The sequence below is a fragment of the Carcharhinus amblyrhynchos genome, chromosome 4 (genome assembly GCF_965287045.1).
Source record: "Carcharhinus amblyrhynchos chromosome 4, sCarAmb.v2.hapA, whole genome shotgun sequence".
In the NCBI taxonomy this organism is placed as follows: domain Eukaryota; kingdom Metazoa; phylum Chordata; class Chondrichthyes; order Carcharhiniformes; family Carcharhinidae; genus Carcharhinus; species Carcharhinus amblyrhynchos.
This window is the reverse complement of record NC_137327.1, coordinates 3,358,407-3,374,218: the sequence shown is the minus strand read 5'-3', so window position 1 is coordinate 3,374,218 and position 15,812 is coordinate 3,358,407. Positions and strand designations below refer to the sequence as shown.

The 15,812-nt window shown below is 41.9% G+C and overlaps 1 protein-coding gene across 2 annotated transcripts in view; it reads right to left on the bottom strand.

Annotated features, from left to right (window-relative positions):
- dync1li2 (dynein, cytoplasmic 1, light intermediate chain 2) overlaps nucleotides 1-15,812 on the bottom strand; it is an 83,290-nt gene that overhangs the window by 62,413 nt on the left and 5,065 nt on the right. For both annotated transcript variants that reach the window (XM_080186685.1, XM_080186686.1), the window contains exon 4: nucleotides 3,213-3,443. In XM_080186685.1, the coding sequence (XP_080042811.1) occupies nucleotides 3,213-3,443 (231 nt within the window). The remainder of the gene's footprint in view (nucleotides 1-3,212; nucleotides 3,444-15,812) is intronic.

Sequence of the window (15,812 nt, the reverse complement as noted above, 5' to 3'; positions counted from 1 at the left end):
CTCAGAAAGGACAGTAGGACTAGAGGGCACAGCCTCAAGATAAGTGGGGGGGGCGGTTTAGAACGGAGTTGAGGAGGAACTTCTTCAATCAAAGGATGGTGAATCTCTGGAATTCTCTGCCCATTGAAGTGGTGGAGGCTGCTCGCTAAATATATTTAAGACGCGGGTTGATGGGTTTTTGATAGACAAGGGAATTAAGGGTTATGGGGAGAGGGCGGGAAAGTGGAACTGAGCCACGACAGATCAGCCATGATCTTACTGAATGGCGGGGCAGGCTCGAAGGGCTAGATGGCCTACTCCTGCTCCTATTTCTTGTGTTCTTATGTTCTTATTAAACCTGTTAGACTTTAACCTGGTCTTGTGAGACTTCTCACAAGATCACCCTCCCATACAATGTGGATACAGAAGATGCACAACCTGGAACTATATTGTCCAATACGATCATTCCCCCCAGGCCACACTGGCCAGCCACGATTCAACTGAATGGCAGAACAAGCTCAAGAGGCCGAACAGCCTACTCCTATTCTTACTTATAGTCTAATCACTACGTGGGAATCCAGATGTGGATAACTGCATATCTGATTAAGTTAAAAAATATACAAGTAATCGGCATTCATTATATCATTACACAATATGCAAAAGGTTTGTGAACTTCAACCTTTTGGGTGCTGTTGGTAAAATGTTAAAATGAAAATGAGGAGATTTTTGATCCTTAAGTGTTTGATTTCCTTGTTTACTGAATGATCAATGATTAAGTAAATGTACACAGTGAAGTCACTTGGAATGTGTCAGGTGCTTTCTAGTAAAATGAGAGAATGTGGCTAAAATGGATTCACTGCAGCCACATCTATGGTTATTTGATGATTTCAACTGGATAACATTGGCCTGGGAAAAGATAATGGTCTGGAATAAATGGGGACGACTTAGAACAGAATAACTACAGCACAAACAGGCCCTTCAGCCCACAAGTTGCGCTGATCATATCCCTCCCTACTAGGCCTACCGATAGCCCTCAATCCTATTAAGTCCCATGTACTCATCCAGAAGTCTCTTAAAAGACCCTATCGAATTTGCCTCCACCACCACCGACGGCAGCCGATTCCACTCACCCACCACCCTCTGAGTAAAAAACCTACCCCTAACATCTCCTCTGTACCTACTCCCCAGCACCTTAAATCTGTGTCCTCTCATAGCGACCATTTCAGCCCTGGGAAATAGCCTCCGAGAATCCACCCGATCTATACCTCTCAACTTCTGCACCTTCTACAAGTAACACCCATTCAAAATAAAAATAGCCAATGAAGCCAAAGAAAATCTTCCCAACACTAACTTAAAGAATGGAACAAACAGCACAGTGACTATACGACGGGGAAGAAGCTGTTAATCATCCTTCAGTAATTTGGCTGACTTAATTCAAATTCCAGCCACTAGTGTAATGATCACAGACATACATAGTCATACATACATACATATTCATGCATATATAGTCATACATACGTGCACACACAGATGTAAATACATATTAGAATAAGTAGAAATCTCAGTTTCTGTTAAAATGTATAACAAAGCTGTTATCATTAGTAATTTATAATTAGATTTGTTTTTTAAATGCTGCATCTGGATATAAACCACTGAAATCCATACTCCAGTGGTCTCCATTACATTGATTCATTCAGCCATGGTTAAGTGGAGGCCTACAATGTCAGAATTACCAAGTCCATTATAACATTTAACAGCACCTCCTATAACAACTCCTAAAGAGGCAATCAGAAGGAGCCTTGGGTCATTCTTGGGGCATGGAGGGGAAAAGATTTGAACAGACAGATTAATCTTGAAAACCGCTTTGTAGCAGTAGAGTGCAGTGGCACCCATCACAAACAACATCAATATAAAAGCATCTACTGCGGAAGCTGCACCTTTTAACTTCTCCGAGCCAGCTGCTAAAACAACAGGGTCAGTGATTCTCTAACTGTGCAAAATTCACTTTTCCTGCAAATTTCACTTGTGAAACAGAGAATTTCCAATTCATATGGGAACTAAAATACTTCCCATTTCAGATCTGGAGATTAATAGAATGATGGAGACTAGGTTCTCATGGTTATTCCCCACGTGACTCAAGAATGTCACACTGTCATTCTGTGATATCATCAGTTCAAGTGTGGAGCTGTTGTACTGTAGGGTGAAGCCAGTAAGGCAAGAAAATACTCTGCTGGTTATTTCTTTTTGTGCTGCAGTTATGTTCCCCACAATGAGGATATGGGAATTTTACAGCCAGCCAGCAAAGGTAACTTTTGGTTCTGGCCCAGATGCCAGAAAGGAAAGGCCCATTGTGTCAATCAACCCCAAAACATGAAACTAATAGACTACAGTTACTCAGAGACTCAGCTGGTAAAAGCAGAATGTCCCAGGTCTTATTTCCATTTTCACAATGTGTTGATCTCAGCCAGGGGAGTGGTGAGGGTACTACTGGATAGTTTCTGCTACCATAGCTCCTTATGAATGCCAAGCAAGGTCAGAACCAGGGACAATTGTAGGTTACCATGGAGAGATTAAAAATATGATCTCCTTATTTGCATTTCTGAGAACGTGAGCCCGGAAACTCTTCCGGAATTTAATTTCAGAGCTTGCAATGGTAGAATCTGAACCCATCAAACTCTGGGTTGTTACTCCAGTGTCACAACTATCAGGCTGACCCCAATCCTAAGACAATTCTAACTCCTGTTGCACCACTGAACATCATACATGTAGGAACAAGGCATTCTAGTATTGAAAACAATTACTTCAATTCATCAATTTTGTCATTCTTACTCATTTCTGTGCAGCATGACATAAAGACAACCCAAATCAAAAATTCATAATCCAAAACTAGACTTTTTTGATCTTTTGAGACTCTAGTTCAGAATATTAAAAGTACAGAATCCAACAAATCCTATCGCTGCAGTTGAGATAACAAAGCTGAAGGATGGACACCACTATAGGCAGTAGTTAAAACCCAAGTCAATAGAACAGTTCTAAAAATCAACATTCAGTGCCACATGGCTTTTTAATACTGTGCTTACAGGAAACAGCAGTAACACCAAATATGGAACTAAGCATACCAACAACCTCACCACTGCATCCAATACAATCCAGCTCAGCAAAATAAACCACAGGGAGAAAACAGAATAGAACTTCTCATCATTCCACATTATAAAATCCGATACCATACTCACATTCCTGCTCCATCTCCCTCATTTCCTCAGGTGGGATCTTCAGTTTGTCAATGTGCTCCCGCAAAACACTAGCCCATTTCTGCAAAGAATCCATGATAGTCCAAGGCCTGGCCATGTCTGCCACAAAGACTGCCAGGGTGTTCTTCAAGTTGTCCCCAGAAACCGCAAACTTAAGAAGGCCTTTGTGGTACAGCTCACCATCTAGAATCCATACGTTACATCGTGTGTGATCTGTGGAGAAACATGGGATTAGTCACTCACTCAGGTTAAACACAGTCACTAGTCAGCCTAGAAAGCCCAGCTTTTAGACCACAGTGGCAAATAAAGGTGGACTGCTAGTGCAGAAATGATGGAGCACCAGCACAGCAATACTTTGCCACACATGAAAGACATCAGAGAATCAGCTGGGTTTTTACAATAATTCAGTAGTTACATGGTCATCATTAGTGCTGGATTTTTATTCCAGATTTCTTTCCTCAGTTGACATGGTGCAATTTGAGCTCGTGTCTCCAGATCATCATGCCTGAATTACTTCTCCAGTAACATAACCACCATCTTTCTGTTCCCAGCAAACAATGAGTGCTGTAACAGGCTTGAAGTGCTCAATGGCAAACTGTCAGAAAGGACTGGAAAGGATCATTATTCCTCTTTTGGCAAAGTCCAGAAGGGGTCCAGAAGCTCTTTTTTACCACCACTAATTGTCCTTAAACTGAGTGACTTGCAAGGCAGTTATGGGACAACCACATTGCTGTGAATCTGGAGTCACATGGAGACCAGAGGTACAGGTGGTAGCTTTCCTTCCCGAAAAGACATTAACAAATCAGATGGGTTTTTATGGTAAATCTATAATAATTTCATGGCCGTTACTGTGAGTAGTTTTATAGTCCAGGTGTTATTAAACAAATTTATTTTGACGTGGTGGAATTTGAACCTGGGTCCCCACAGCATTAGCTAGGGCCTTTGGATTGTTAGTTCAATGACATTGTCACCGTGCCATCATGTCCTGACTAATAATCTTAAAATCAAAACCAAGCAATTTAGGGGTAATAGCAGGAAGTACTACTTCACACAGCGTTGTAAATCTGTTGTAATTCCCACAAAGCTGCTGAGGCTGGGGGCTTTTGGAGGGTACAGTTAGGAGAGCTCAAATAAAAAATTCTAAACTGAGATTGATAGATTTTTGTTAAGCAAGGACATTAGGGTAATCAAAATAGGGGGCTAAATGAAGTTAAGACACCAATTGGATATGACCTAAAAGAATGTTGGAAGAGGCTTAAGGAGGATGAAAACCTCCTTTAGTTCCTATGTCTCAACCAAAACCTCCACATGCATACATTAGACAGCAGTGATGAATAAATAATAATCAGGAATGCCCATACACACATAGCATTAGGGGCGATTCATCCATATTCAAAACTCCTTACTCCAAGCTAAGAGAATTAAGTGAAATAGGGATGGGAGAGCAAAGTGGAGTTTGAGGTCAAATACAAGTCACCATCTTACATGGGTTGAGCAGATTCCAGGGACAATGCAATCTATTCCTGCCAAACCTTAATCTTCTTGAGCTAGCTCCCTACCTTGCCATGCAGTCGTTGGTTTGCTCACAGGATGGTCGAGAGATTAATTCCCAGAGACACTGGGGAAAATTGGCACCCTAGGTGGAAAACACCAGGTAAAAAGAGTGACAGAATATCAGCCTTAGAAAAGGCTTTGCTATGGAGGATACTCTTATGGACTTTCAGGGGACAGCCCACAGCTATGCAAATTATATTCTCAGGTAGAGTGCATCCCAGCTTTGAGGGGAAAGTATATACACAGGAAATCAACTATTCAAATTTCATCACAAACAGCAACTACCAACTGATATAATAGCCTAAGGGTAAGGAGGGAGGCACCGTAACGAGGGAGGTGAAACAGGTTAGATATGGGAGTTGCTAAAGTCTTCATGCTTGAATTTGTGTTGTTAATGTTCAGAGTTGCTGAATGCAGCAAATCTAAGATTAATACAATGAAGCAGAGGTTCAAATTGCTGAATTCTCACCTTTACAAGCCGAACTCAGCAGGTTTCAGTACATCAGTCGGCAATATGAAAACAGGGTCAGCATTGGACAAGTATTGAAAAATCACATCTAATGGTGTAACTAAATTCTATCCAATTCTGAGGCATTTTGAATTTGACAAAAGTAACAATGCCATAGGCACCCAAGTGTCAACTCATCACTCCAGCTTGGGTGGAGAGCAGCAGTTCCATTGTGGAAGCTATCACAATTGTGCCAGGTAATCATTTTACAATGATGGGAATCATTCAACAGTGGGAACTTTGAATTGCATTGAACTGAATTTAATTTCAATGAATTGGCTTATTACTAGCCAGTAGGTCGCAAGTCCCTGATTTTCAATGCTCCACCATTAGCAGTCATGTCTTCAGCTGTCAAAGCCTAACCTCTAGAACGCCCTCCCTAAACCCCCCTTCTATCTTCCTTTGACTCTCCTTAAAAACTTAGTTCTTTGAATAAACTGTTGCTCACCTATCCTGAAACCTCAGCTAGCCCAGTATCAAATTTAATACGATTATGCTCCTACTGTACATTAAGCTGAAACAGAACAGTATCAGGTGATGTGACTATGATGGACTATTACTATGGAAAGTCTTAATGACACCGCCACTAGGTCGCACCAACTAGGAGTACAAAACAAGCTCAAGTCAAGTCAAGTCAATCCTATTAAAATAATATTTTACACAATTGGATGGGTGGGAAGTGTTTGGCAGAGAGAATTTTATTATTTGTAAAATCTTTTTTCAATGCCCTTGTCCACTTGCCTCACCAAAGATGGACAGATGCCTACCATCCAGCGTTCCGAAGCCCACCAATATTTAAATGGCTTGCACAGTCATTACAGCACAGAAACCAGCATGTAGCCTGACAAGTCAATGAAGAATCAAAATATAAAAATCTACCAGCTACTTCTGGGAGATAAATCTGAAAACATACTGGCTACTGTCGTGGTTCCCCAAGACGACAACTTATTTAACCCGATTGAAACAGAGAGTCTGAGTTGTAATCCTCCAAGCAGTAGACTTTATTTTCCAGTACAAAAATCTGAAAACATACTGGCTACCTTGTGTTCTTCAAAAATACCAACCTGGCTACACAATAAGCTTCATGCGATAAAGCTCTAGCATCGCTCAAAATGCAGTCAAAAATACAGATGTGGGAAAGTACATTTTTTCTTCTACCAATAATTCTGGAAATAAACACAAACACTCTAGGAGACTTATGCATTACATTGACGCATTTCCCTGCTGCCACATCTGCAATCTGAAGGTTACTAAGCAGTCAGACATGAAGGAATGTTTCAGCTTCCTATCATTCACCAGCTTGGTGACAAGATTTCTATCCTGCTGCATACCATAACACAAGTGTGGGAAGAGTAATTTGATAGATTGCAGTGGCAGTTTTGGAATACAGACAGACTACATGCTGGAGAGATGAAATTCATCTCAGATAAACACAGGCTGAAAGAGAATCAATGTACACCGACAAACAAACTCAATAAGTAACAAAACCTAAAGTTTTCTCCCCTCTCTCCCACCCCACTCAAATCAAAGCATCTGTCAGTTAACACCAAGGTTTGTGCCTTCAGTATCCTTCCACAAGACCATTTCAATAAGAGTTGAGAAATTGGCCATTGCATGTGTCAATTAAACTGTTGCTCAATATTATTCCTCAACTCAGCTTTTACCAATTTACACCTACGTTCTCATCCTGAAATCATAGTTTAATATGAAGTTGTTCTCACTTTATACATCATTCACTCTGGGATTTCTCACTAAGAAATCTGTTTGTAATTTTTATTAATGATCTGGATGAAGGTATAGTTGGGTGGATTAGTAAATTTGCTGATGACACCAAAGTCGGAGGTGTGGTAGATTGTGAGGAAGGGTGTCATAGTTTGCAGGAAGACTTGGACAGGTTGCAGCGCTGGGCCGAGAGGTGGCGGATGGAGTTTAATGCGGAGAAGTGTGAGGTAATTCACTTTGGTAGGAATAACAGATGTGTCGAGTATAGGGCTAACGGGAGGACTTTGAATAGTGTGGATGAACAGAGGGATCTAGGTGTATGTGTACATAGATCCCTGAAAGTTGGGAATCAAGTAGATAGGGTTGTTAAGAAGGCAAACGGTGTCTTGGCGTTCATTGGTAGGGGGATTGTATTTAGGAGTCGCAGCGTCATGTTGCAACTGTACACAACTCTGGTGCGGCCGCACTTGGAGTACTGTGTGCAGTTCTGGTCCCCACGTTACAGGAAGGATGTGGAGGCTTTAGAGAGGGTGCAGAGGAGGTTTACCAGGATGTTGCCTGGTATGGAGGGGAAGTCCTATGAGGAGAGACTGAGGGATTTGGGGTTGTTTTCGCTGGAAAGAAGGCGGCTAAGAGGGGATCTTATTGAAACATATAAGATGATTAGAGGTTTAGATAGGGTGGACAGTGATGGCCTTTTTCCTCGGACGGAGAAAGCATGGCTTTAAATTAAGGGGGGGTAGTTATAGGACGGATGTCAGGGGTAGGTTCTTTACCCAGAGGGTGGTGAGGGATTGGAATGCCCTGCCTGCTGAGGTTGTAAATGCGCCTAGTTTGGGGGCGTTTAAGAGATCTGTGGATAGGTTTATGGACGAAAAGGGATTGGTTTAGGTTAGTGGGTCATTGTTCTTTAACTGGTCGGCGCAACATCGTGGGCCGAAGGGCCTGTTCTGCGCTGTAATGTTCTATGTTGTTCCCTACACATGCCTCTGACCAGGGTTGGACTCTAGTTAAGCATCTAGGGAAGGGTGCTTTTTAAATAAAATTGTTAGCATCAAATGGCTGAATTAGGTAGATCATTATCATTGAAGGCAGAGTACATCAGGTGGCACAGTGCCTAGCACTGCTGCCTCACAGTGCCAGGGACCTGGGTTCAATTCCAGGCTTGGGTCACTATCTATGCAGAATCTGCATGTTCTCCCTGTGTATGTGTGGGTTTCCTCCAGGTGCCCTGGTTTCGTCCCACAGTCCAAAAGATGTGCTGGTTATGTTGACCATGTCATGCTAAATTCTGTGTACCCAAACAGGCGCCAGAGCGTGTTGACTAGGGGATTTTCACAGTAACTGCATTGCAGTGTTAATGCAAGCCTACTATGACACTAATAAAGTTTTTAAAAAAAGCAATGCATGCTGTAGCATTGAAAAGATACCAGTTTCTGTCTGAAGTGAACCAGCTGATGAGTGGAAGTGGCAGTCCAGCTTCCCACACCGTAATGCAAATCTGATAACTTCATACAGCTATGTACCTACATAGAGACATCTGGCTGAACCATGATGGTCCCAATCAAAAAGCATTCAAAACACACACACACTATAACTTCCTCCAGCTCTTTAAAATTCTCAATTCTGGCCTCTTGCATGTTCCCAATTTCCTGTGCCCATGACAAGTAGCTGTGGCTTCAGCTGTCCATGTTCCAAGCTTTGAATTCCTAAACCTTAAAACCTACCTTTTTGATTGAGCTTTTGTCACCTGTCTCAGTGTTTTACGTGGCTCCATGTCAAATTTTGTGCCACATGAAGTACCATGGGTTGCCTGTCTCAAACATGCCAAATAAATGCTAGTTGTTGTATAGGTTTACATATTTCACTATATATTAATGCATGTGATAATAATAAAACAAATCAATTTAGCATTTATATAGCACCTTTCAAACAGTCAGGCTGTGTGGCCAAATTCCCTTCAAACTCAATTTTCAAATTTGTTGATGACACCACCATAGTGAGTCGGATCTCAAACAATGATGAAACAGAGTACAGGAAAGAGATAGAGAATCTGGTGAACTGATGCTACAACAATAATCTCTCCCTCAACATCAACAGAACAAAGGAGACTGTCATTGACTTCAGGAAGTGTAGTGAAGGGCATGCCCCCATCGACATCAATGGGGACAAAGTAGGAATGGTCGACAGCTTCAAGATTTCGAGGTGTCCTGATCATCATCAGCCTATCCTGGTCCCTCTATGCTGATGCTATAGTTAAGAAAGATCATCAATGCCTCTACTTTCTCAGGAGACTAAGGAAATTTGGCATGTCCGCTACGACCCTCACCAACTTTTACAGATGCACCAGAGAAAGCATTCTTTCTGGTTGTATCACAGCTTGATATAGCTCCTGCTCTGTCCGAGATCACAATAATCTTCAATGGTCATGAACAAAGCCCATCACTCAAACCAGCCTCCCATCCATTGACTCTGTCTACACTTCCCACTGCCTCAGAAAAGCAGCCAGCATAATCAAGGATCCCACGCAAGCTGGACATACTCTCTTCTGCCTTTCTCCGCCAGGAAAAAGATACAAAAGTCTGAGGACATGTACCAACCAACTCAAGAACAGGTTCTTCCCTGCTATCAGACTTTTGTATGGACCTATCTCATATCTAGTTAATCTTTCTCTGCATCCTAACTATAACTGTAACACTACATTTTACACCGTCTCCTTTCCTTCTCTATCTATGGTATGCTTTGTCTGTATGGCACGCAAAAACATTAGCAGTCACTTGGATAAGACAGGCCAACCACCACAAAAATGCCTGGGCAAGAAGTTATGGTTTCAGAAAATGACAAGGGCATCACAATGTTAAAAGCAGATTTATATGCAGGAATTGACTGGAGCTGGCATTATGCATTGATAGTTACTGGTATTCAAATACTTGACGTGATTTGAGTTTACACGCTGGATGACACCACAGCATCTGAAGTTTGCCTTAGACCCAATAAAATGAGGTCATCGTCATGGATATTGCAATGCAGTTTTCATGGAAGAATGCAATTTCCAAAGCACCATTAAAACTTCTGGAATCACGTATGACCTGCGAAGTGCAACAAGATAATCTCTAGCAATAGAGGTGAGCTAGGAGAAAATAAACCAGAGAAATTTAGACATTTTATCCTACATTCAAGGTATCAAGATTTAGAACATTGAAAAACTTATCCCCGAATATCAACTTGTTCTCCAATTTCAGTTTCTCTAGACGGATGCTCCTGCAAACAAGTTGGGGCCAGTTAGGCGCCATCTATATTAGAGTGAGTCAGTCAGCAAGAAATCTGCAACAACCTCCTGGTTACAGTTAACTTCTCCAACCTCTCCATTGCAAACAATGTCAAACCATCACTCGGCACTTACCCAGCACCATGCAAGCCACATCAAAGACCATGCAGGGTGAGTTGAACCAAATCATCCCAGCATCACTACAAGCCACGAGATGACAGCCAAAGCCATCCATAAACATGCAACTGTCATGTGGGACCAAATATTTGACCAGAAGAGGCAGCAGGTGAATATTTAGTTTGAACACTTTTCATGACTAAATGCCAGAAAATTAAAATATTCTACTCTCATCTATTTCAAGCTATAAGCAGCAACACATTGATAGAAGCGCATGGCAGGATTTCTACTGCTTAATTAACAAACTACTGTTTCCTTGATGCAAGTACAGCAGGACAAAACTTCAAAAATATAAGCACCAAATAAAATGGTTCAAGGTATTACTACACTGAGAACTATTTCCAGCATTTGCTGTTTGGATCTAGTTAGAGATCATACAGGCAACGCCATTCAGCACGTAGGCAATGCCATTAGCCTTACATCTTTAAGTCTATGTACTACCAGATGCACATCATTCATTGCTAAATTGGAATATTGTTTTTAATTTGACAAATTTCAACAGCAACATTTGTTAATAGTCGTTTTGGGGACTGATCGTAAGAAAGAATCCGATCCATACAGGTTCAATATATTTACACCAGGAAGCAGACGACTTCCAAAAAGAATTGACAATTTGTGCAGTTCTCCCATGTTGTGAAGTCTAGAAACCAGATCTGGCTGTTGATATGTCAGCAATTGATATCACAGCATTGAGCCCATTATGAGACAGTGAAACTCTTGAACAGTCCAAAAGATAAAAAATGAGAGTGTGATTTAAAGACATTACCGTTTGTGAACAAAGACTCATGAGTCCAGAGAGCAGCTATCCCAGAGTATGACCAACCATTGTATGATCTGCACTGGGACATCGTCACAATATCAATCTGGCAAAGTGCCTTCAAAAGCCAATGCTTATTTCCAAATTCTTGCTTCCTCCAGGTTAACACAGCACGTTGGCACTGCAGCTCGGTGACACAATGGTTAGCACTGCTGCATCAGCACCAGGGACCCGGGTTCAATTCTGGCCTCAGGTCACTGTCTGTGTGGCATCTGCACATTTTCCTTCTGTCTGCATGGGTTTCCTCTGGGTGAACATAGAACACTACAGCACAAACAGGCCCTTCGGCCCACGAGTTGCGCCGATCACATCAACACCTCCAGTTTCCTCCCACAGTCTGAAAGACATGCTGGTCAGGTGCATTGGCCATGCTAAATTGCCTCTTTAGAGTCCCAAGATGTGTAGGTTACGCGGATTAGCCATGCTAAATGTGTGGGGTTACAGGAATAGGGCGGGGGGGTGGTGCGGCTTGGTTAAGATCCTCTGTCAGAGAGTTGGTGCAGACTCAATGGACCAAATGGCCTCCTTTTGCACCATATGGATTTCTAATCCATAACATTCTGATCTGCTGGTTTGAAAAGAGCCGCCTTCATCACCACTGCCTCAGTACTAGATAAATCCTCAATCAAAGGCCAAACTTGTACCCATAGCTTTAGATACATGTACAATTATTGAGTGCTTGATTTAATTTGTGTGACATCAGAAGGCATGGCACAATCTGTATAATCAAGATCTAGATTCTCGAGACAGTAGCAAGGGAGAGTTGACCCTGTTGGAGATGCTATCCTTCAGACAAGAAAGCTGCTAGCCACCTGACCTAGTGAATGTCACTATTAAGGTAAACACAGCAAGTTCTCCTGCTATCTGAGGGAACGCTTGCCTCAACTAAGATTCCAAAATAAATTCTGATATTCAACTTTTTACTGGATATTAATACAACAGTCAACAGATACTGTATTTCATAGTGTATTGGTTTCAAAACACAAAAGTAATAGGGAGTTGACATAAAATGGCGAAAGTCTTGTTTGCACATGGATTTGGTAACATGATGTTACAGTCACTCTGTACGCATGGAGACTATAGTCAAAAACTGGGAGGAGTTACGAATTACCGAGGAACCACTTTAAACAAGGGCTGAATAGCGATACAGTTTGACTCCTGGTTATTATTGCACACCCCCTCCCTACTACTCATAAACCTAAAATGCTTTACTTTACTGTATATGGAGGAAAACCTGCCACATTATTGGAACACTGCACCTAAATATTCAATTCACTTCAGATAGTAAATATTTGAAATACAAAATGACAAGGCAACAGAGGTGCAAGGTGTGAAGGGGAAAGTGCCTTGGGAGTTACTGGAGAAACAGCAATACGTATTAACAGAAAAATGAAAGGAAGAGTATCCAGTTCAGAGATTCAAATTTATTAGAACCCATCTTATCAATATTCATTTCTCTCCTGAAGGGCATGTGAAAGTCACTCAACATTCTAACAATCACATTTATATAGTGCCTTACGTGTCGTGTCAGGTCCTAAAGCACTTTAGCTTTAGTCAGAGGACAAAGAGCATATCACCACAAAGCACATTATTGATGTCTTCCACCCCCATGGATCCCAAAGTTGGATACCACTTTCAAAAATGGCCTCCTTCTGCGCTCTATAATTCCACATACAGGGATGGAGATTTGTTTGGGTAGTTTCTAGGCATTTTTTTTGAAAGACTATCAGAGAATTTTAGCTGAGAAAGATTTGATGGGTTGGGTTTTCGCAAAGATGAAATGTAAAAGACTGAGGAGATTCAACAGTGGCTCATAAAATTATGAGGCCCAGATAGAAGTGAATACTTCCCTTAACAGAGAGGTCCTTAAACAACGAACATAGATTGAAAGGCCATAAGACATAGGAGCAGAATTAAGCCACTTGGCCCATTGGGTCTGCTCTGCCATTCAACCATGGCTGCTATTTTTCTCATTCCCATCTCCTGCCTGGTCCCCATAACCCCTGATCCCCTTAATCATCAAGAACCTACCTATCTCTGACTTAAAGACATTCAATGACCTGGCCATCACAGCCTTCTGTGGCAAAGAGTTCCACAGATTCACGACTCTCTGGCTGAAGAAATTCCTCAAAATTAAGTCTCAGAAGGAATAGAGGAGTTCTAGTGTCTGGAACTGTACTCAAGAAGTAGCTCGTTCATACTTGAAGCACTGGAGCCTAGAGCACCACAGACCAAGAACTGGAATTTGGCTGGATGGGCCAAATGGCCTCCACCCAATACCTTAAATTTCTATGAACTGGACCAAGTTAGGATGTGGGCAACAGAGTTTTGGCTTACCTCAAATCTGCAGAGGGCAGAACATGGGAGGCTGATGTGCGACAGTGAAGTCTTGAGGTAACAAAGCATGCTGCGGGTTTGAGGCAAATGACATTCAGCAGGGGTAAAGTCAGGCAAAATAGAAATAAGCAGCCTTAAATGATAGAAAATTAGTCAGAAGATCATCACAAATATGAGATCAAGGTTGTGAACAGGCTGGTTCACTGGAGACAGGATGGTAAATAGACAAAGGGATGGAATCTGGGGCAAGGAAACAGAATTTATGCGAGGAATCAAAGACAATGGCTTTGGTCTTCCCAACATGTAGCTGGACAAATGTTCTACTCATTCAGTAATGGTCCAGATCAGACTCTCTCACTTTAAACCCTAAACTAATTCTAATAAATACATACCAAACCTCCATTTATCTAACACCCCATGAGTGAAACTTCCCAAAATGCTTCACCAGAACAATTATCAAACCAAATCTGACAATGATCCCCATCAACAAATATCCGAAAAGGTGACCGAAAGCTTGGACAAAGGGCAAGGTTTTGAGGAGCATCTTACTGGATAAGGGTAGAGAGGCAGAAAGGTTGATGTAGGGACAGGAAAGGTAACAATTCCACAGCACCTGGTGTCTCAGCATCTGGCCGCCAATGGTGGAGCAATGAAAATCAAAACCGGAGAAGCATGCTGTCTGGTAAAGTTGATGAGCAGGGGGTGATTACAGAGACAGGGAGGGGCAGGGGCAGGCAAGCCAAGAGTTGTCAGACTGAGAACCAATACATGATAGTGACAGGCAGAGGTGGTGGGCAAGTACGGCTTGGTGGGAGTTAGGGCAGGGCACCATTAATTATAAATAATCAATGGCAATTATCCACATTAAGATGCTGAAACTACATGCAGGAGCTGACAGCTTGGACAATAATCATATTCCAGTTAAATATAAAAAGCAGGGCCTTTCCCCTTTCAGTTCAAAAGTCCAAGTCCAGGCGTCCACAATTGAGCACGTAAATCAGCTGAACCCTTGTTCAGATTCCAGCCTATAACATTCTCCATAAGAACATCAAAGAGTCCAGTACAGGAGGCGATTTGGTTCACCTGCTCTAGGTCCTCAAAACTACCTTTCCTTACTTACCCCGTCCAAACTCGTCCAGATTTTTAACATCTCTATCAATCTCTCCTCAACTTTGTCTGCTGTAAGGGGAAGAGCCAAACTAGAGTTTCTTCACATAACCTGGTACCATTCAAGGAAATCTCTTTTCCATCCTCCTTACGGCTCTCCCCAGAACTGTTCACAATACTCAAGCTGATGTACATCAGGGTATTTAAACCTTCTTATTTTTGTAATCCATTCCTCATGTCAATCTTTTCTTTTCAACAGGTTTGAAAGAACTTTAGGGATGTCTTGAGGAATTGGTATGACACTGGATAAATACAAGTCCCAGATCAAGGAAGACTAAATTTTAAAGGGGATGCAGGAACAGACACAGCTGGGGGTGGATGCTTTGAAGGTAGCAATTAGCCTGCAAAAAAGTGAATTAAAATAACTAGGAATTGCAACTTTAACACTGAAAAAGATGCAAAGGTGCTTCAGAGGCACAATCAAAAATGCAACAAGACCCAACCAAAGAAAGAGGTGTCAGGAGGGATGACTGTAAGCTAAGGAAGGTCCTGGAGGATGAGACAGAAGAAGAGGTGGATGGGTTCAGATGGGAAATGTGCGAGTGTGGCAGCAGACAAATGGAGGCACAAATGTGAGTGGGAAGATTGCTATGGTGGGGTTAGATGGCAGCATCATGGAATATCACTGGAACAGTAAGCTAAGCACCTGCTGGAATTTAAGTACAGATACAACTGATATATCTGGAATTTAAAGCTAGTCTTGGTAAGTGACCATGAAAGTATAAATTGTTGTAAAAACCCTTCTGCTTCATTAATGTCCTTTAGAAAAGAAAATCTGCTGTCCTTACCCAGTCTGGCCTTCATGTGACTCCAGAACCTCAGCAATGTGGTTACCCTTAACTGCCCATTGAAATGGCTTAGCAAACCACTCAGTTCAAAGGCAATTAGGGATAGACAAAATGCTGCCTTCCTAGTGATGCCCCCAACCCATGAAAGAAGAAAAAAAAGGTGGGATGAATTGGAGTTTATTCGGGTAGAGGACGTTCCAGATTCAAATAGCTGAAGGGATCTCAGCACAAGAGGATCTTAAGT